Raw genomic sequence first — 22933 nt, 5'->3', positions numbered from 1 at the left:
TATATATATATATCGGAATTAAAACATTCATATCAAAGATAAAGTGAATTTTTAGAAGTATAACCACTAGAACAAGAAACGGGTAGAAAAAAAGTCAGTTATTTCACTCCAATTTTTGATTACTTTAATGAAAACTGTATAAATAAACTAACTAGTCTAAATTGATTTGTCTGCAAAGCATAGTGAGGGGGAATAAAAAATGTTAACAAAAATTAATTTTTCATTCGGAGCTCAATATCATTAAAGCTAACAACAACACTGCAAAACCTAAGAGAACATAATTTAAAGTAAAGTAAATTTTCTAAAATATGAGTCCTAATAGAGCTATTTGCAATAAATAGTTCCCGAGCAGTAGCTTTTTAAAAAGCAAAATTTAATAAAAAATCAGTAGTTAGTGAATTAATTCTATATCTCCGGGACCATAAGATGTACAGATGCAGTATAATGTCTCCCAGCACTCAAATTAAAGCTAGTTAAATATACTACAAAGTAGTTCATAACATTTATCTTCATTAGGGTATTATTTTTTATGATATTTGACATAATAAATTCAAAAAATGTTAATTTCCAGTTGTTGGAATAAAATTTTTGATTCAGAACTCTAAAGTAATTAATAAAACTTAAGTAGTAATTTTTCAGGTTTTAATTTTTTAATACATTTGTGAATAAAATGCTTAAAATTTTATACTTTTTCTTCATCTTATAAAATCCAGTTCGCTAAGTATAAACAAGCACACTTCTTGCCAAACTAGTTCTGGAGTCCAGCTTACGAAGTCAGTGCCCTTCTTGGTTCTGGTTTTATTTTTGTAATAAATTTTAGCTCTAAAAGATGTCTCTCTTAACTACCTCACTGCCATTGTAACAGGTTCGGGGATCTTGTATCAGGTTCCAGCAAAAGGAGCAAATATAAAACTGAGGTCAAAACCCTTCTTATCTCCTCCCTCTTGAATATCCAGCCTAAAACTTGTTTATCTTTCACTTCTATTTCAAATTCAGATTTTTTTATAGTCTTGTTTATTCTCTATTTTTGCCATTAAATTTTTTTTTACCTCTTTCTCCTGAAAGATACGTGGGATCGCATATTTGAATGAAACTTCTTTTGGTTATAATAGGTTGTGAAATATTAGACATGTGCCAGAGGGTTCTTTACAATGCGCTAGGAGCCGAGAAAAAAAAAAGTTTGTATAATTTTGGAAATTTGTTATATTATCGTGTTCTGGCTTAGCTCTGTATGGATTTAATATTCATCATATATCAATTGATTTGTTTTTTGGTTCAGAATAAAAAAAAAACATTTTGGATTGTATAAAAAAATGTAAAAAATATGCAGAATCCAAAACATATTTCTAGTAGAGTAAATCAAATTTTTTTTTATAAAAAGTTTTTATGGGAGAAAATCAAATAAGATTTAGAGTTTTTTTAAACCTTTAAATGCGATTTTTCATCTAAATTAAAAATCAGATATTTCTTGACTCTGTTTTAGTACAAGAGCCCAAGAGCAGAAAAAAGGCAGTTATTTCACTGCAATTTTTTATTACTTTATTGAAAACAATGTATAATTAATAGTCAAAATTGATGAGTCTGTCAAGTATAGGTAGGGGAAATAAAAAATGGCGGCTGTTTAAAAACGTTAAAAATAATTAATTTTTTATTTGAAGCTCTATATCTTTAGAACTGTCAACAACACTAGAAAATCTATGATACATTATTTAAAGAAGAGTAAATTTGCTGAAATATTAGCCCTAAGAGAGCTATTTACGTCCAATAGTTCGCGAGATATAGCTTTTTAAAAAGCAACATTTCATAAAAATGTATGGAACGTACTGAAAGATCAGTAGTTAGTGAATTTATTTGAATTTGAAAAATCTATATCTCAGAAACTATGTGACGTACAGAGAGCTATCAGCACTCAAATTAAAGCTAGTTTGATGGACTATAAAGTAGTTTATGACTTTTACCTTCCCAGGGCTGTAGTTTTAATGATATTTGCTAAAATAAATTGATTTATAGTTATTCGGACAATAAGTTTGATTTATAAAAAACTTTTATTTCATAAACCATTGGACGTACAGATGTCTTCCAGCACTCAAATTAAAGCCAGTTAAATTTACTATATAATAGTTAATAACGTTTATCTTTGTTGGAGTAGTAGTTTTCATGACAAAATAAACTCTTAAAATGTTAATTTCTAGTTGTTCGTATAAAATGTTGGATTTTTGAAAAAATATATCTCTAGTCCCATAAGACGCACATATGTCAGCCAACATTTTTAATGAAGGAAATTTAACTTACTATAAAGTAGTTTATGACACTTATCTTCGTAGTGGTAGTAGTTTTTATGATATTCATATATGAATATAAATTTGGCAAATGAAAATTTGTCTAAACAACTATAAATCAATTTATTTTAGCAAATTTCATGAAAACTACAATACGAACAATCCAAAAACGTGGCTCAGTAAGGGACCGCGTCCACTAGGCCCGTATCGTTCGTGAGTTTTCGTCCGAGAAGGTCCGAAGTACGAACCGATCCTGTTTTGCTGGGATTTAATTGCGAACAAGTATACAAAAAGGAGAGTGAAAAGTTAATTTAGGAGATATTTCAAAAAAGTTTCTAAATGTGTCCTCTCTCATTCGAAAATAGGAGAAATGGTGGTCATCGTCGATTTGCGGATAATGCCACAATTGAGAAAATTCACCGAACTCGTTTCATTTTGCATAAATTTGACACTCACATTTTCTGTCTTCGTCGATATCGCCTGTACCTGATAAGTGGATAAATCAAAGGTGATAATTTCAAAGCAAAGAACTCTTCATCAGTAAGACCGTTCCGAATAACCAACTCTTCGAACACTAATCCGGACGATAGGCATATGCACGATTTCGGACGAACAGCGTTCGCACGAATTCGTTGTTTCGCAATCGCAGCTTTCTGCTCCTGGTGGACGAGAGGCCTTAAGCTCTGGAATCGAACGTGTCAACTTTGAATGAAGAAAACATTTATGCATCACACTTTTCAGTACCAAGAAATATATTTTATTTTTGTTTTTTATTACTTTTTCTCTCTTAAATGTAACTGATTTGCCCCACTGTGCATTTTTATAATAATTCTTTTTGTGTCACGTTCGTTCAACAGCTTATTATTGCATGTATTTTCTCCTGGCAATTTATTATATATTCCAACATATTGAATGAAATGTTTAAAATAAGTATTTCTGATATATAAACTCTTTAAAGCTGTTTTACCTTGTTCTGTTTTTGCGCCGTCAATTGTTACAAGCACAAAGGTTCTCATTGTTCTTTTCTGATAAACCGAGAGGGAAAAAGACTCTCATAATTAAAATTTTAAAACTAAGTTATATAAGTTTTATTCATATAAGTAGAAATAAAAAAAAACAAAGTTTTCCCTTACTACGTTGTGTTTCCTTTGATCGTTCATATTCATTCGTTATGTTTTTTAACAATTTATTTTATCATTATATAATAACTGGTAATTACTATATAAAACTTCCTCACTAAATGGTAATTTTTCCGAAAATGGAAAATCGATTATTGGAATAAGAAAAACTCGTTTAGCCGTACATCATTGTTGGGCCAAAATTAATTGAGATAAAACTGCAAGCGCCATAATGTTGCCATGGATACAATATATTTTATTAATGAATCATTAATAAATATATATCGTTTTCATGGCAATTTTAGCTTGTAGTTTTATCACAACTAATTTCCACCCAACTCTGCCGCATATCATGTAAGTTAATTAGTCAGGTAAATTGTTATATAAGTAAAATAATAAATTTTGAAGATCTAACTATTTATATAAAAAATCTTCATGGAAATTTTTAAGCATCAATCATACTTTATATGAAAAAAACTTCATCTTCGAAAAGGACAGTATTTTCATTTCCTATTTTAAAAACAATATTCCCTAATTTAAATTTTAAATTAAATAATTAGCTTGCACAACTGTTTGTTATTAAGAGATGGAAATATTAAGATCTAATAAAAGCTGATTCAGTTACTTATAGGCAATATCGGAGGATGAATTGAGATTTAGTTGCAATTACAGCAAAAACTACTTTACTTTAAATAAAAAACTTAGTATGCTATGGGTGAGGTGGCGTATGGAAAGCAGTGTAACTTCAAGCCGATATTAGGCCATTTTCTCCACCAACCAAAAAAGTTCTAAAACACGTGCAGTAACATATCCAATATTTTTAAAATCTATTTCTGACTAAAACTGAACGAATCGCGTTGCATGATGCGTCACACACACGTACAAGTCCTGTCTCGAGAACAAATGGGGCCACCGTCAGAAGAGCACGGGGCAAAATGATACAGCGGTGAGTGATACGTTTTATTCTCACGGTCCCTTTTGGGAGAATAAGAAAAACAATATTACTGATTATATTTACCGATAGTATATCCATATAGAATAATAAAAACATAATGTGGTTTGGGCTAATGTAGGTTAACACTTTTTTTTTTTCTAGGAAAAAATAATATAGATTGGATGAGTAGTGTTAAAGTTATTCCTATTTTTTTTGATTTTTCAAAATAAATCAAAGATTGGTGTGAAGCGATATTTTTAGGCTAAAAAATTTTATTTAGCGTTTTTTTCGAAAATTTGTATTAAGAAGGTTTTCTTGAAGTAAAAGTAGTTTTTTACGTTTATCTTCGATTGGGTAGTAGTTATAATATTTGCCCATGAAAAAGAATTTCACATATGAAATTTAGTCCGAACAAGTAGAAACCAATTTATTTTAGCAAATACAATTGAAACTATAAATCCTACGAAGAAAAACGTCATAAACTCATAGCTCATTCAATTAGCTTTAATTTTAGTGCTAATAGAAATCTGTACGTGTCATGGTTCCTAGGAAATAGAATCCCTACGATAAATTCGTTTAAAAATAATTTTTTATTCGCCCTACCTATACTTGGTACTCATCAATTTCGACTATTTATTGTACATAGTTTCCATTTAAGTAATTAAGTAAAAAATAAAGTGACATTTTTCTACTCTTGGGCTCTTGTTCTATGAGTGTGACCAAGCCATAAACGATACGTAATTCTTCCGATATATTCATGTCTTAATTGCTTCTCCACCTATCTTGATCGGCTTTCTAACTTCAACTCAAAGCTTTCATCTTACCTAACCATATCGTACTGCCTTATGGCGCTCTGGACGAGTTTATCCAGGGCCACTCTTCATCCTCTAAACTCGGTCTATTATCTCATGTTTGCCAGTTGTATACCTTTGCAATTCCAACTATGGCTGATAAACTATTAATAAATTAAAGCTCTAGCCGGCTTGCTGTAATCCCTTTTATTAAAAAAATGATATTACATTGGGTTTAATATTTCCTGACCCGTGAGGCCTCCCATTCACTGCGTCCTATATCTCATAAAATCCAACCTCCAGCCTATCTGCGCTCCCACAAGTATTAAATGAACTATAAATAGATGATGCCATGTGGCCAAAAGATTTTCATGGCCCAAACAAATCAACAAAACTCACTTCATCTTGATGCCAACGACTTATAGCATCAATTGAGCTTTAAAAATGGACCTAAAGGTAGATCTACTTAATCATTTTAATATTTCATATTCTCATTATTTTTTATTATTTGCTATATAAAGATTGCCATAAGGCTATAATGATGAGGTGATTTGAATTTTATTTTTTGCTTATTGGTAGTTTTAAACAATAGAAAAATTAAAAAAAAAAAACAAACAATAAAGTAAATAAACATAAATTAAAATAATAAACAATTAACACATTTGGGATATGTCAGTATGTCTCTTTTATTTACTTCTTTTTATTCTTTTCTACCCTCAGTCTCTTGTTCCTTATTCTCTTTTTTTCCCTTGACCCACCTTATTAGTGATGTTCACCACATCTTATTACTATTATTTACATTACTTACTACTCTTAGCTAATATAACTTTATATCTACTTCTTTATTTTTGTTATTCTACTTACATATGTAATTAATCACCTATGCGTTTCTCTTTATATTTTATATTACTTCTATAAAATATAAATAATATAAATTATTTTCCATTTTGTATATGTATTTATTTAGTTGATTCTCATATATTTTCTTTTTTTCATTCTTGATTGTAATATTACAATTTTCCCTGTTAATTATTATATACAAGTTCAATATTCTTATAATATTACTTTATGCGTTTTCTTTAATACTACTTATGTAGTTATAATATCTGTTATCTTCTTATTATGAAGAAGATAGTCAGGGGTGCAGTCAAATGAAACAAAAATAGTTAACAACTATTTATTTACTGACGTTTTGCTCCAGTTTGTAGAGCTTCACCAGGGCTAAAAAGGTACAAAGACAACTACAAATATTTTGACATAGTAGAATCATAAGATACAAAAAGGAAAATTAAGGTAGGTTTAAAATTATGTAAAAATAAATGAAAAGAAAATTATATACTAATGAAAGAAAAGAAGAAATAAAATAGTATTAATATAAAATATAAACTGATAAGAATAGAAAAAATTATGCAAACTATTTTTAGGTTAAAAATGAACAGTAGATATAATAACACACAAAATTAGAAAATTAGATATAAGAAAACAAAATTTAACACACTAAAAGACAGAAAATAAAAAAGTTGAGATTAAATAAAAAGGTCGAGGAAGGATAAATTTTAAAGGATAAAAAAACCCACCTGTTGATGATCCAGCTTTGTTCTTTACTCATTTATTATTATTATTTTTGTTTATCGTTTCTCGACCTTTATTTAATCTCAACTTATCTTCTTTATTTTCCGCCTTTTGATATGCTAAATTTTATTTTCTCATATCTACTTTTCTATTTCTACATGTTATTAGTTTATTTTTAAACTGATAGTTTGTGTAAGTTTTTATATTCTTATCAGTTAGTATTTTATATTAATACTATTTTATCTCTTCTTTTCTTTCAACTTATTTTAACATCATTTTAACTCTATCTTAATTTACCTTGTTTTTATATTATGATCCATAATTATTTTTAATTATTTTAACTATTATCTATTATAACTATTAAAAATTTAATAATTATTTAATTATCTTGTTTAATTATTTAATTATACTTATGGTTGTTATCTTGTTTCTGCTCTTAGCCCTGACAAAGGCCTAAAATTATTTTTCTGAAGTTTTTCTTATTTGTGCCCTTCACTGACCAAACCCCCAATCTTCATCTTCTCATAAATCAACACAGTTAGTTAAAAGAAATAAAAAACATACAATAAACAAGTTTTGTATATTATTATGTGTTCATCAGTAGCTGTAAGTCAGACAACGTACTTGAAATTTTGGTATACTGAGGATAGTTATTTATTATCTTTATATATATATTTTTGATGATCTCGAATTTGCTGTAGTTTGAAGTCACTGGTATACCTCCGGGCTAGAGCAGAATATGTTGGTATTTGACATATTACTGTTGTGCACAAGATCAGTTTGTTTTTATCAGTACCAAATTCTTTATTTTTCTATACATTAATCTAATTTTGCTATCATTTTCATCCTCTCTATCAATTCCATGTAGTTTACTTAAAAGAGAACATTGAGCTCTAAAAAAGTTTTATTTTTTTTTAATGCTGTTGATTTCTGTTTGATAGGTCATAAAGAATCAAGTAAAAAAAAAAATGAACGTAATATAGACAGTAAAAGTAAAATTTGTTGTCAAATGATAAACTGATTGAATAAAAACTAAGTGTCCCTAGAAAAGTAATTAATGATCATCAATATTCCATCTGAGATATTGATAAAAAAATACCAAAAAATTTGTCTGGGTGGTCTTTCAAAGAGCAAGGTCCTAAAAAAGATCTTATGCAAATTTCCTGCTTTAGCAACTAATTTTAAATTGATCAAATTAAATGTGGACCATTTTTAAAATTTAAATTAGAGATAGCATCATCTACAGTCACTGAAAACATGTTTCTCCCACAATGTTTATATTAAAATTCTAGTATTCATAATGTTTATAATAAAATTATAGTATGATAAAGTATCATTTAATATCAAATATAAAAAATAAGTAAATTAAAATTATTAACCATTGCAACAGGTAGTTGAATGTGCAAGTATGCTAGCAGCACTTACACATTTTTTATTTTAGTTTAAATTAATTTTTAATTTTTATTAATGATTCTGGCAATTTTTGAGAAAAAATATTATCATTTTCTTTCAGAAAAATGTTGAAGTTGCTGCTTTTTACTACAGCAGCTTTCATAAATGAATTCAGCACAACTGTGTGTGGAGCTGAAGTAAATGCAGCCTCATCAAATGATCTATCCGAAGAAGCTGCGGCGGAATTCCTTAAAAGAATGAATAAAGAATCTGGAGAAAAAGCAAACATTGCAGCAAATGCAGAATGGGATTATGAATCAAATATCACGCCAGAAACATTAGCAAACAAGGTACTCTAGAACTGTTTTTGGATCTGTAAATTTTTTATAAGACAGTTTAATTAATTTATTTTTTCCCATAAGTTTACACAACTTTTAGATCTCCTGATATCTTCAAAAACAGTTTATTTAATTAATGATGGTTTATTTGATTATTTAAATTTTTTTAAGAAAATCCGAATTATAAATTTATAAATTTTTTAATGTGTCATTAAATTGTTTTTCCATTGATAATTAATAATTTTTTTTTTATGTTTCCGGGGAAAATTGGAAATCACACAGTCAAAATTAGTAATCAGCAAATCAAAGAATGTAAATGAGCGAATTTTGAGAACTTCTCTAAAACTTTTCAACATGGTCCCTTCCTGGTCCCTTAATTGACGACTGGACTAGAAACAATAATAAAAAAGATTATTAGATAATATATTAATGAATTTCAGAAACTGGGCATATGGGCCAAAATGTTTTTAGTAAAAGAAAGTTTATTTGTGTAAATCTCAAAAGGCGTATTTATTTCTTTAACTAAAAAAAAAATACATTTTTCACATATTAATTTCTCCCTTTACAATAAAATTAATCACTTAAAAATAATCATAATTCTTGTTTTCATGTATGTTTAATATCTTCATATCTTTTTTTTCCTCTCCTTCTGTCACATTTTATACATTGAAAAATAGATTTTTCATCATATTATACTATCATTGTCACTAAAGCATAGTGACTATTAACCTTTGAGTATAAATTCTTTATTGATTGTCCATGTTTTTACTTACATTACCAGTCACCATCAGGGCTTACCTGGAGTGAAAACTGTCAGTAAATCCATTCTTATGGCCTGATGAAGATCTACTATGTTTGTCGAAACTTAGGCTGTCAATAAGTAGTTTTTAATACTTTTTGATCCTTTCTAACCACCACCTTACTAATGTTATCCATTATTATATTCACAGTCAACTAATTATATTTAAATTATCATAAAATTGTTTATTAAATATTTAATCAACCACTGTGTTTTTTTAAAATAATTAATTAAATTACCTAATTTCAGTTGAATGTTTCATCGGAAATTGCAAAATGGAAAAAGAATTTGTGGGTAGAAACTATTAAATATCCTTGGAAAACTTATAAAAATGAAGATATTAAAAGGCAATTTAAATTAGCTACTGTTCTTGGAATGGCAGCACTACCTGATGATAAATTTAAAAGGGTAATTTTTTAATGTATTATTAAAAATATGATGTACTTGTATCTTTAAATATTATATTTTTGTTAAATTATGATCTCAATTTATTTCAGCTTGATGAGGTAACTTCTAAAATGGAAACCATTTATAGTACAGCCAAGATTTGTGATTTCCATGACAAGAACAAATGTGATTTGAGTCTAGAACCAGGTAATAATAGCCTCGAACTTTGTGTTTTTTTCTCCTAAGCCTCATGGGTGTATAGGGCTTGATGTATGGTGGATAGGTAACAATAATGGGCGGAACTCTTTTACTACATTTAAAATACATTATAAGAGGGGAATGAGGAATGGGATACGACTGGAAATTGCAAAAAGTTGATTAATTCTGCTATCTGATGATGAGGCTTATTCATAATGTCTGTAGTGAGTAAGTTATTAGTCCTCAGTTGAATCTAAGACTACTTATGTGTGTCTGCCACCTTTTTGGCCGTCCTCTCAGTGTTAGTGTCCTGAATAAGGGGTTTAAACAATGCAGGAGGCCATCAAAAAATTGGATATGCCTCCTCATGATAAATTCTGTCACAGTTGGTAGTTAGAATGTTATATTTATGTGGTTCATCTTTGCTCTTTGAAGTGAAGAATGTCTCTCGATACGTCTCAGTATACTGCTCTGAAGCTGTTGGAGCCTCTTAGCTGTTGAAGGTGCTATGTTGATCAGCATAGGTGCTCCGTAGAGTAAGGCTGGCATGAGCACATTAAAGTTAATTACATTAATTTGTTTAGAATTTTTTGTGAATGGACAGAGTTAGTGAGAATAAATTTTAAATTATATATATTAAGCTGTTACCACTGCCCAATGGTGGACAGCCGCTGCCTGTGAACTATGAACGTAAGGGTTTGATACCTATAACCTATGAGATTTAGTTAAATGGTCAAAATTACTGTCCCCTGGCATGTCATTGACATTAATCTCCATACCTAAATTCACAAGAGCTTAGATTAATTTTTAAACAACTCTATTTTACAGAAATTACTGAACTTCTGAGAACAAGTCGTGACCCAGAAGAATTGAAACATATTTGGGTTGAATGGCATAAAGCATCTGGTGGAAAATGTAAAGAGTTGTATGAGGAATATGTTAAAATTTCCAATGAAGGAGCTAAACTTAACAGTAAGTATTTCTATTATATTATTAATAATATTATAGTATCATCTCTATTACATTATCAATAGAATTATATCATTTCTATTACATTATTAATAAATGAATTAAAATTCATTATTAAACATTTCTATTACAAGGTGAAAATATGAATTAAGGGATGCAAGGCCATGTACAAACTTACAACTCTATATCTGAACTATTAAGAATCCACTGAAATTATACCTATTAGAATTTTCAGGACTAAGAAAAACTTGTAGTAATGAAGTATGCTTTTGAAAACTTATACATCATCGAATCATAAAAATATTAATTCTTTAATAAGCCTGCAAAAAAACATTTTTTTTTTAGTTGCATGGGATATTTTTGTTAAATTTTATACTTTAAAGTCACTGAATCTAAAAATAAACTCCCTTTTCCCTCATCATGTAATTTTTAAAATAATAATAATTTAAAAAAATGCTATATATAGCATATATATATTATAATGCTATTTTGCTTTAATAGTGGCACATTAGTTTAAAAAAAAAAATTTATTTTATTTTGGATTGCACATATTCCAAAGGTAGTATAATAGACAGGAACTACTTTCTCTACTGGGTTCGGCCCATAGGGTTATCACAAAGCAACCCTAGTATTATGGTACAACCTATTAAATACTTCAAATAAAAATTTAAAAAAAAAAACTTCATTTTGTCAGATGTGCGACTGTTAAAGCAAAGCAGTAACATGATTTTCTTTGATTTAAAAAAAAATCAATTTACCTTGTTAGATGCACCAAATGACACAACTCTATTCCTTTTTATAATTATGAATAATCTGTACATTTACATGAATATTCAAAAGCTATCTCAATATTCACAATTTCCAATATTGATGGAAGCAAAGAATTTATATTCTCATTTATATTGTTATGATTATTATAAGTAATGATATTTTATTTACCAGATATGAGTGACCTTTCTGAGCTGTGGAATTTCGATTTTGAATCAGAAACTTTTGAAAAGGATGTATTAGAATTGTGGTTTCAGGTAATTGTGGCTTCAGTTACTTATTAGTCATAAGTGCTTGCATAAGATTTCAGAATGACTCCATGTATTGGTGTTATTTATTCAGCTATGTAATATGTAACTATTGATTTTAGTATAAGTCACTTCCAAGTAACTATTCATTATTTTTTTTAACAAATATTACCTGTAACTTATTCTCAGGGTTTTAGAATTCATTTGCTAATTATAGAATTTTTCAAATATTTTTAGGTTGAACCTTTATACCTTCAACTGCACGCCTACATGAGGAAGAAACTATGGGACAAATATGGCGAGAATACTCTTTCAAGAACAGGACCAATTCCTGCTCACCTTATGGGTAAGGTGTACTCTTTATAATAGTTTTTGAATATAATATTTACAAAGTGGAAAGTACTGAATATCAACGAGAACCTTTTCCTAATTTCCGTCTAAATCTTAATTATAGTGTATATATTTCATTTTGTACAGGGGGGTGTCTCAGTGTTTGATTTTATGCCTAATTCTGGCCTAAGTTTGAGTCCACTATAGTAGAAATGTACTTTTTAAATGCTATGGTTTTGCTTTAAGGTCGGAGAACACTGAGCACACAACTTCATTTAAATGAATACCTGAGCCTTACGTGGGTCTGAGATAACGTTGGTTGTTGACTTCATTTCTTTGGTCTATCTCACTTGTTCACTCTTTTATTAAATATTGTGCACATGACCTTCCAAAAGATTAATATATGAATAACCATTTAGTTTCTATTACGGAAGCTAATATATTATTAGAACTGTCAATATTCATTGATTAGTTATTATCCATATTGAAATATATTTCTCTAAAAGTAATTTCAGGCAATTATTTCACATATTTCAGGCAATATGTGGGCTCAGACATGGTCCAACTTATTTGACTTTACAGCCCCTTATCCTAAACGGGAATCGCTAGATGTGACTGAAGAAATGATTAAACAGGTAATCAGTTTATAATTCATATTTCTTATTACGTATTTTACAAAAGAAAAAAAATTCTAAAATTACTGGAGAGATATTTATTGGATCATCTAAAACGATAATTTGTTAGAATAGATTTTGTTTGTTATGATTGTTACATGTAAAAAATAATTTATCCTTTGCTTACTTACTACAATGAATTTAAGATTTATTCATACATAAACATTTTCTTTAATTTTAGAATTATACTGCACTTAAAATGTTCCAAGTGGCAGAGGATTTCTTTAAATCTGTGAATTTAACTGCAATGCCACCTCTATTTTGGGAAAGATCTCTTATAGAGAAACCTGAAGGGAAGGAACTTGTATGCCATGCTTCAGCTTGGGATTTTTACAATGGTGAAGATTTTAGGTAACAGTTTATAAAATGATATTCTGTCTATGTATTAAAATTTTTCAAGCATAAGTTGTTATGATTCATAATTATACAAAATATATATTTATATAAATACTCATATGTTATAATAGTTTTTTAAATTAATTACTGGAAGTTGAGCTATGAAACATTGAAGCAATAGTATATGTGAATAAAAATTTTTAAAATAATAATAATGATTGTAAAAAAAAATATTTTATGTAATAAAAAGATATAATTACTATAAAATATATCTCTTATTTGCTTTAATAGTTGCACATCTAATGAAAAAAGTTTTGATTATATTTCAGAGGTACTTCAACTTGTGACTAGAGTCGCTTTCTCTAGTGGGATCAACCTACAGTAGGGCTGTAATAATAAAATAATACCATTCTACAGTAGGGCTGTAATAATAAAATAATACCATTCTACAATACAATCTACAGAATACTCCAATTGCAAAATAAAAAATTGTCAGCTGTGTCACTATTAATTTTATGATTAATTTACTTTGTTTTTGAATCATAAATTTAAATTTCCTATTTTTATTTGCCTGATTTGATTTCTATAAAGAATGCTGTATATATATTTTTAATTGAAATTTAACTTAATAGTCTTTTTATTTATAGTATTTTCCCATTTTAGGATAAAAATGTGTACTAGGATAGAAATGGACGATTTGCTTACTATTCATCATGAAATGGGTCATATCCAATATTACTTACAGTACAAAGATCAACCTTACATTTATAAAGAAGGAGCTAACTCAGGTAAATTTGTTTTTTTGTTTTTTCTAAAACACATTTTATTATTAATAGTATTTAAATTATTAAAATATATCGAATTAAATTTGATGATTGTTTGTAAATAAAAATAAAAGCCTGTGTGTGCTAATATAAATCTTTTACTAACAATCAAACAATATCACATTCCTTAAAGGCCAGCGTTTGACAAATGGCTCTTTATTACCTTCTTAAACATGAGATTAAATACTAAAAAACATTTTTATTTCTTATTAAGAAAAAAAACAGTATTTTCATTTCTTATTAATAAAAGAAGGGTTAGTACATATCAGGTTAAAATGTTTGAAATCCTTTCAAACTTACATGTTTTAAGATCTTATTAATCCACAATTTCAAAATCACATCAAAATCTTCTCTTTTTTCCAAAGTGTCTGAACTAGATTTGATATAAATTATAGAGTTAATTTTTATTAGAAAGTATTATCAAGTCCCAAAAGATTTGTTAAAAAAATAATGGATAATAAGAATTTTTAAAGCTTTTCTGAAAAATTTGGTGATTTTTAGTCCACATTTTTTAAAAATCTTAACATTTTTGTTAATGGAAATAAAAAGTGGCAATCAATTTAGCTATTTTTAATAATTAGTTGAGGATGTGGATATTATATAGATATATTTATTGAGTAGTTGAAAATCCACTCGTTTTCATTGGAGCTAAGTGTCTCATCATTGATATCTATTAAATGTTAATTTCTCCACTGTTATCCATTCTTGTCCCGACTAGTTCACCTCCTTTATCATCTATCACTTTCACATGTTCCTGGCCCATTCTTGTTTTCAGGCAACTTTAAATTTCATTTAATGGCATGTTTTTCTGTGGAACATGGTTTGTAAGGGTCTGACCAATCCACTATTTATTATTCATGTTATATAGATTTTTAATGCTTATTTTTATATTATATCTGTACATTTTGTTATTTTCATTTTTTTAAAAATAAATCTGTTCTCATTTACAACTGTTAATATCAGAAGGTATATGTCCCTTAGCTATTTGTTCTATCAATGAATGGCTCAAAGCCATTATTTTGAATGTGATTAGAATTGTGTGTAAAATGCTCCTTCATTTCTCTGTAAAGCTATTTACTCTGTTAGTTTTATCAAGCATCTTTATTTTCTAACACCATAATTCCAACTTATTTACTTATGATTCAGTGGAATATGAACTATATAAAGCATTAAATAAGTTTTATAAAACTTTTCTGATCTACTCTTCTGAAAAATTTACATCATGTAGCTTCTCACATTCTTGTCCCAAGCCCTTCAAATATTAAAAGAAGTTTTTGCTTTTTATCATTAAAATTATGTCTTAATTTAATATCTTAACACAGTATAAAAACAAAAGTTGAAACATTTCTTTTTTTTTTGTACAATTTTAACACTATTTTATAATAATCAATCTTTTGTTTCTACATAGATAATTACATAACTTATTTCTTCTAGGTTTTCATGAAGCAGTTGGAGATGTAATATTTTTGTCTGCTGGTACAAGGAAACATCTTCAAACTCTGGGACTGCTTAAAGGACAAAATTTGAATGTAAGTTAAGTTTACAACTATATGGGCTGTTTGTAGCCGAGCGAGTTAAAGCACACAACTTAACTGGCTTGTAATTGCAGTGTCATCAGTTCGAATCCGGCCTGGTGGAGGTCCTTTTATTTCTGTGGAGGTCCCACTTGACCTCCATCATGGCTAGAATAGGGCGACACCCTCTAAATAACCCTCCATATGTCAAAAATATCCAGGAAATCATTAAAAAAAAAAAAGGTTTAATTAACTATTACTGGTGTTTACTATGTAATATTATAAAAAAAATATTGATAATCCTTTACATATTCATTAGAATCACTATAACATTCAATCGAATAAATACACAGAATATTTACAATTACTTAATTAGATTTAAATTTTAATATAATTTCATTTTTCCTTTAAGGATAACGAACAAGAACTGAACTCTCTTTTCCAAAGAGCCTTGGATAAAGTATCATTCCTTCCTTTTGGTCTTCTCGTGGATCTTTATCGTTGGAATGTTTTCAAAGGAAAGACTACTCCGGAAACATACAACAGAGATTGGTGGATACTGAGGTAAAACAGTGATTAATAAATGCATTTTTTATATCTTGTAAATTGATTTTAATTCAAGTATGTTAGAATAGCATATTATCAGTTTCAATTTTTATCATTAGATATCAGGAAATATTTTTTTATTAACTTTTTAAACAAACCATTGCAATCATTGTTCATTTATTTCCTAATTTAATTATATATTCTTGTTTACAAATATTTTTTGTATTATTGCACATTATTTTTATCAAATTATAAATCCAAACAACTCTCATTACAGAGAAAAATATCAGGGAGTTGAACCACCAGTTGACAGAACTGAACAAGATTTTGACCCGGCTGCTAAGTACCACGTTGTCGCAAGTGTTCCTTATGTCAGGTGGAGTAAAATATATTTTGTTATTGTCTTATAAATATTTGATTTTTGCCAACATTGTTATTAATATATATGAATTGATTTGAGCTATTAATTAAACTATTATTATAGAACAAATTTTCTCAAAAACCAAGAAATAAGTAAAAGCCAAATAAAAAATTATTCCTCCTTCAGAATGAGATAAAAACACAGTAAATTTATAAAAATTGTTTTGAAATTATTTTCTTTATAAAATTTTTACTAGCCTATATAGAGGGAAAAAAACGGGATTTATGCTAAAAAAAAAAAAAAAATAAAAAAATAAAAGTTACCAGAAATTTTTGTTATAGGTCAAATAATTGGATATTACTTCATTATATTAGCTGTGTATGTATTATATAATTTAAACTTATTAGCGGAAGAACATGCTATGTGTAATTTAGAGAAAATTAAAAAGAGAATCTTGATTGGAAGAATATCTTTAAATACTGCTTCCTACATTGCCTCTTATATATTTTTCAAAAATTTAAATTCAAGTAGATTTAAGAAGGTGAAAAATTGAATTCCAGCCTTAATAGGAATAAAAAAATCATTTAATACAATTAGCTTTCTCATAGCTCTTCAATTATAGACAAAATTTTAGGTTTTTAATCAGAGTGGTTTATTTTTTTATCCATGTTTGCATAAGTGTAGGGTATTTAGCAAGTTATTTTATTTAAACAAGCGTGTGAGCTTTCTATGTATTAATATTATAAATTAAATGATAAAGTTGATTATTCCATGATTTGGGTTTTAATTGCTCAATTATGTACATTTTCCTTTTTTGCTGCATGTTTTACGGTTTTTTACTGCACAAAAATCCAGTCTATAGTTATAATGTTTATATCACTTATATTATTTAAATCAAACCCTTTACACTTCTATAAACCTTTGTGATAATGAACTTTTTCAGCTTCTTAGCTCATTTTAAACGTTTCATCATCTTATACCACAAGTATTTCTTATCTATAACTATTCTTATTAATTGTAAGGTTGAGTTTAGACTTTCTTGGAATTATTATTTATTAATAAAAGGAAGATGGTCCGAGTGCAGTTAAAAATAGCTTAAATACTAAAAGACTTTTTATTATGAGCCAATGTACTTTTTATCCCAATTTACAGTGCTTCATCAGGGCTTGCAGAGTGCAGGGAAGGCAAAGAATGAATCAAAGAAAGAAACATTCTATAGGACCCGGATCATCTTTCTTTTATTAATTTTACCTAGTAAATCAATGATCTACCAATATCATTTTTTAAATATGTAAGTTCATCAATCGATTAATAATCCATTTGTTTTTTCCCAGATATTTTGTCAGCTTCATTATACAATTCCAGTTCCATCGGGCCCTATGCATAGAGGCTGGTGAATTTGATCCTCAGAATCCATCCTCGAAACCTCTTTATGAATGTTCTATTTACAAAAATGCTAAAGCAGGAAACCTGCTCGGGTAATTTTTAAATTATTTTTTTATGTATTTTAACTAGAGAATCATATAGAAAAAAACTGCTTTAAAACTTTCAGTTCTTTTATTCATCAAGCCATGATCCATGATCACAATATTCGAATAAGCAATACTATTCATTTGATATCTGTATCATTATTCCTGAGTGCATTAAAAATTTAAAAAAATCTTATATTACTCTTAGAAAGTTAGAGATATATTTTACAAAAGAATGAAAGTAAAACTTTATTTTTAACTTTTTACTAACCCTTTGTGGGTTGTTGCGGTACAGATTTAATTTTTTTAAAATAATTTTTTATGAATTTAATGATTAGAATGAATTGTTTTTTTTCTAAAAAGAGATTGCATATTCAAAAAATTAAAATTAGTTATCACAAAAAAGAGATGATTGAGGAAGGGTGTAGACAGCATTAACATTTTTATTTTTACAAAAGTTCTAGCTTACACAAATTCAATGATAAGTTTTAGCATTGCTATTTTTTTTCATACTAATTACATTTTTTATATTTCAAAATTTTCAGGAAAATGCTGAAATTGGGATCATCGAAACCTTGGCCAGAGGCAATGGAAATTCTTACTGGGCAAAGAAAAATGGATGGAACTGCTCTCCTTCAGTTCTTCCAGCCGCTCCATGATTGGTTGAAGGCACAGAATGAGAAGAGTGGAGAAAAAATTGGATGGGAACCTTCTAAGAGAAGTAATTATAACCATAATATTAAAGTTAATTTGATAAATTTTTCCTTCAGAAAGTAAAATACTCTAATATGCATTAATCATAATTTTTCATTCAATTAATAATCCTAAACTTTATGAAAAAAGATATGAAATTTTAAATTATTTTCATCACCTTCATCCTTTTCAAACCCGTAGGTTCCTGGTTACTTCCTTAATATTCCCCCACTTTGATTATTGCTGTGTGGTTTACAGGGGTGTATATATTCTGCTAGTTATTGTTGTTAACTTTTATCTTTTCAAATTTATTATTTTATTATATTTTATGGCGTTTTATAATATCATTTTTATTTTGTATTTTACTCTGAGACTCTAAAGCCTAATTTTGATGCCTGTAATATTATTCTAAAGGGATCAATCCCAGAATAAATAAAGAATATTACTATTATTGAATACTCATTAAACATGATCTCTGGTTCACATAGAAAATTACTCCTTTGAACAAATTGATGCTTTAATTAACAAATTAAACCACAAAACTTTAACATAATACAAAGATTTAAATTCTATTTTTAAGGGGAAAGTCACCTACAAGAATCTTGCTAAGTGTTTTTAATATTTTAAGATTTTCAATTCAAAATTTTATATAAAATAATATTTTCCAATGAGTCTACAACATTCAGTTTAGCATTTATCAGTAAGTACTTGTCTTGTCACCATTTACTACCTTAAATTTAATGTGGTATCTTTTTTTCATTGTCAAAAGCAAGTTTTATCTTAAAATTGTGTTTTGCATCCACCAAGTTCCTCTATCAATTTTTAACCTTTATCTAACATTGTCCCAGATATGCACTTTTTTTTCCTTAATGGTGTTAAACCTCTTCTTTACAGTTTTAATATGCTTCACTATTCTGGCTGTTTTTTGCAATTTGCAAACATCAATAATTCATTTCTTGGGCTTGAACTGTTTTCATATGTATGTACTGATATTGGTCTGATATAATTTACATTAGCTGATCTATTACGATTTCACTCCATTGAAAACATCACACAAAAGAAATTTTCGGAATGAACCATGAGTAACTCTATTCAACTTAATTAAACTATAAGTCATTAAGCCATTCCAGTCATGCCAACTTATTTTGACATCATTAATCTTCATATCTATAGTTTAAGTTATATCATTTTCTCAATTAATTTGTATGTTTGATTTTGTTTCAGATTATGGACAGCAGCAACAGCAGCCCACTACTCCTGCGAGCGCCTCAAGTTAATAATTATGATATATAAAATTAACTAATATTTTAATGTCTGTTCTAACATCTGTGTTTTATTTCTTTTTATGTGTTTGTTTATTATTGCTTAAACCAGTGATGGGCTCTCTATATTGTGATCTGAATTTTATATAATACTCACATTTATTTTTTAGTGTAAATCGAGATTGGAGAAAAAAAAATCTAAAACCTAGGGTTCCTATTACAAACTATATAACATTCTATAGTGATATTTGAAGAAAAATTGTCTTTCTTTTTTAGAAGATATATTATTATAGACAATAATACTCATATTGATAATTTTATTAGTTACTTTAAGATATTTTTTGTAAAAAAAAATCTTATGTTCCTTTTGTATGTAGGGAGTCTAGAAAATACATCACTGCCATCTATACATGACATTGACAGAATAAAAATTTTAAAATTCTTTTGTATTATGGTTAATATATTTGCATGGAATACATAGATTAGTAGAAAGATGGATCTGCTAGGTTGAGGTGGAATAAAGTTCTAAGATATGAGAGATATCACTTTTTCTAAATGATTTTTAATAGGTAAAAAATTCAATGAAAAAATGGAACCTATTCTCTTTAGAAATTGTATTTTGATTTAAAAATAACTTATCACTCCAAAATGTCTGCATGATGTTTCAGTTTTCTGAAAATAAAATTGAATAATTTTTTTAAGAAATCCATCGTCCCTGAAATAATTATATTTCAAATTTTCCCCCTAACTGGTTATGTTGTTGGGAGGTAATACCAATACCATAAGTTAAGTAGATAAGGTAATACCATCGCCTCACTGATCAACATTTCCTAAATTATGTGGTTTTAGATTTGTTCTGAACTGATTTTATTGTGTTTGAGGTTAAATGTATGGTAGATGGTAAATTGACTCAAATCATTATTTTAAAATTCTTTAATGTGTCAATAAATTAGTAGTTGGTATGTAAATTATTTTTACTTAAATTTTCAAAAAATTATTTTCTTATCCAATTCATTAATTGAAATTGACCAGCTTTATTGATTAGGTATACTTGTCATAATTTTATTTAAAATACTTTATATGTAATCTTTTATAACTTTATGCAGGCTATTCTGCCCAGGTCAATAATTTCATTCCAAAATTACCCTATTTTGTCAATTCTGGACATTAAATTAAAACTTTTAATCACAGTCAATTTAAAATATTATACTTTATCACGTTTGTTGTGATATTGGTGTGGTGGGATGGGAGGAGGGGGAGCCAGTGGAGTAGTAATAGACAGAAATGAATGAAACTTTTTTATGTTAGTTGTATTGTTTTAATCTGAATTTAGGCCTTCATCAGGGCTAGAAACAAAAACGTTAACAACCATGATAAATTAACATAAATAATAACAGTATTACAATAAATTAAGAGGATAGCAACTAATAATATTAGAAGTGTCAAAATAATATTGAAATTGTAATAATTTATACAAGAAGACAAAAAAAACTCTGAAAATATTATTTCCAAAGAGCAATGTTTGATTTTTGATTATTCCCCATTCCCTCTCATTCCTTTCTCTCATTTTTTTTTTTCCATTTTCTAATATTTACAATCTTCGTTATCTTCTTGTATAAATTCTTACTATTCTTATATTATTATTTTTTATCTCTTTCATCTTGTGTTATGCTGTTTTTATTATTTTACATTCTATTACAGTTGTTATATTGGTTAATTTTAGCCCTGATAATGGCCTGAAATTTTAGTCGAAACGTCATTATAAATAAGTTTCTTTTGTGTTTATTACTACTCCACTGACCTCAGCCAAGGTGCTGCACCGCCATTTGATAAATAGCAATTGATTTCTTGAGCTTCATGAATTTCATCTAATATGTAATCTACAAAATTTCTACATCCAGCTCTGATAAAAGAAAAGAAAATTGATTTGAGTCAATTTATGCTTTATTAATGTCACTAACACACAATTAATACCACTATTCTTAAATGTTAAATGTGCACAATGTAAAAATCGCATACACACAAATTAACAAACTAATTTTGTAATCCATTTGGTAAATGACTTATCAACGAAAAAATTTATTAATAATGGTAAGTATGCATTATGTTTTAGAATACATATTTTTTGTACAAGATCCAGTGGTGGGAAATTTAAAAATCTTATCAATCATTTTATTTAGTAGAGATCAAGTTTATACTAATTTGTTGCTTTCTCTGTAATAATTGATTTTTAAAGTTCTCACTACTGTAGATTAAGGTATTAAAAAATCACATCTATTGAAGATTGAAGACATAAAGTTTCAGTAACCTTTTATGGTTATTAAAATTTTATAAGTTTTAATCTCGATCAAGTCTAAAACAATACTTTTCTATTCAATGTCATGGGGCATCATTTTTTGTATGCAATATAAATCCTCAAATATGCAGCAAAAACATTCAAAATACAATAGTCTATTTTTTATAGAAGATTATGAATAATGTCCGTAACTGTGAGTTAGATAAAATGAAATAATCATTTTTTAAAATTATAATATAGAAAACAATGAATAGTTAGGGGGAATAAGAAAAACAAGGGACAAAATTTTATAGAAAAATAATACTCTTTAAGAACATTAAGAGTACGTAAGATACCAAAACGCATATTTATCAGTTCCGTGAGGACAATAGTAAATACTGTTCGTAACAAAAACAATGAATCAATTAAAACAGAAACTAACATATCATTGCTTTGCTTTAATAGTGGCAGATACAACAAAAAAAAAAAATTTTATTTTGTATTTGAAGCATTCCATAAATTGTACTTTGGACTGGGATTACTATGTGGACAACCCAAGTAGAAAACTTATGCCTAGTCTACAATACTATCTTTGTAATACGTTTAATTCAAAATAAAATCAAAATTTTTATTCAGATGGTCATTATTAAAGCAAAGCAATATGTTTCATTTCTAAAAATGGCACTTATGTCGCTTCTGAAATAATTGATTAAAATAAATATAAAATAACTGCACTGAAAAAGGATAATTTCTATTTTAGACATGCTTAGCTTCTAAATAATTATCAAACATTTTGATGTTAAATTGAGTAAAGTTAAATCTTCTGTCACTTAAAAATGTTTTTTTTGGTTGAAAA

General features: G+C 27.7%; 1 protein-coding gene across 7 annotated transcripts in view; it reads left to right on the top strand.

The window, feature by feature from the left end:
* The window catches only part of LOC106685585 (angiotensin-converting enzyme), a 111627-nt gene that overhangs the window by 83155 nt on the left and 5539 nt on the right, over positions 1 to 22933 (top strand). For 5 of the 7 annotated variants that reach the window (XM_067049169.1, XM_014428347.2, XM_014428349.2 and 2 more), the window contains exons 2-16: positions 8208 to 8436; positions 9473 to 9631; positions 9721 to 9817; positions 10637 to 10780; positions 11720 to 11802; positions 12031 to 12139; positions 12661 to 12758; positions 12979 to 13148; positions 13797 to 13921; positions 15392 to 15486; positions 15884 to 16035; positions 16295 to 16393; positions 17713 to 17856; positions 18393 to 18568; positions 19765 to 19812. In XM_067049169.1, coding sequence (XP_066905270.1) covers positions 8208 to 8436; positions 9473 to 9631; positions 9721 to 9817; positions 10637 to 10780; positions 11720 to 11802; positions 12031 to 12139; positions 12661 to 12758; positions 12979 to 13148; positions 13797 to 13921; positions 15392 to 15486; positions 15884 to 16035; positions 16295 to 16393; positions 17713 to 17856; positions 18393 to 18568; positions 19765 to 19812 — 1928 coding nt within the window. Of the gene's footprint in view, positions 1 to 4182; positions 4344 to 6332; positions 6352 to 8207; positions 8437 to 9472; positions 9632 to 9720; positions 9818 to 10636; positions 10781 to 11719; positions 11803 to 12030; positions 12140 to 12660; positions 12759 to 12978; positions 13149 to 13796; positions 13922 to 15391; positions 15487 to 15883; positions 16036 to 16294; positions 16394 to 17712; positions 17857 to 18392; positions 18569 to 19764; positions 19813 to 22933 lie in introns of those variants that run through there. The other 2 variants (XM_067049168.1, XM_014428351.3) reach the window with 2 other exon arrangements.

The sequence above is a fragment of the Halyomorpha halys genome, unplaced genomic scaffold (genome assembly GCF_000696795.3).
Source record: "Halyomorpha halys isolate HHAL.00 unplaced genomic scaffold, Hhal_1.1 Scaffold712.1, whole genome shotgun sequence".
NCBI classification, from domain to species: domain Eukaryota; kingdom Metazoa; phylum Arthropoda; class Insecta; order Hemiptera; family Pentatomidae; genus Halyomorpha; species Halyomorpha halys.
This window is presented reverse-complemented; position numbering and strand designations above follow the sequence as displayed.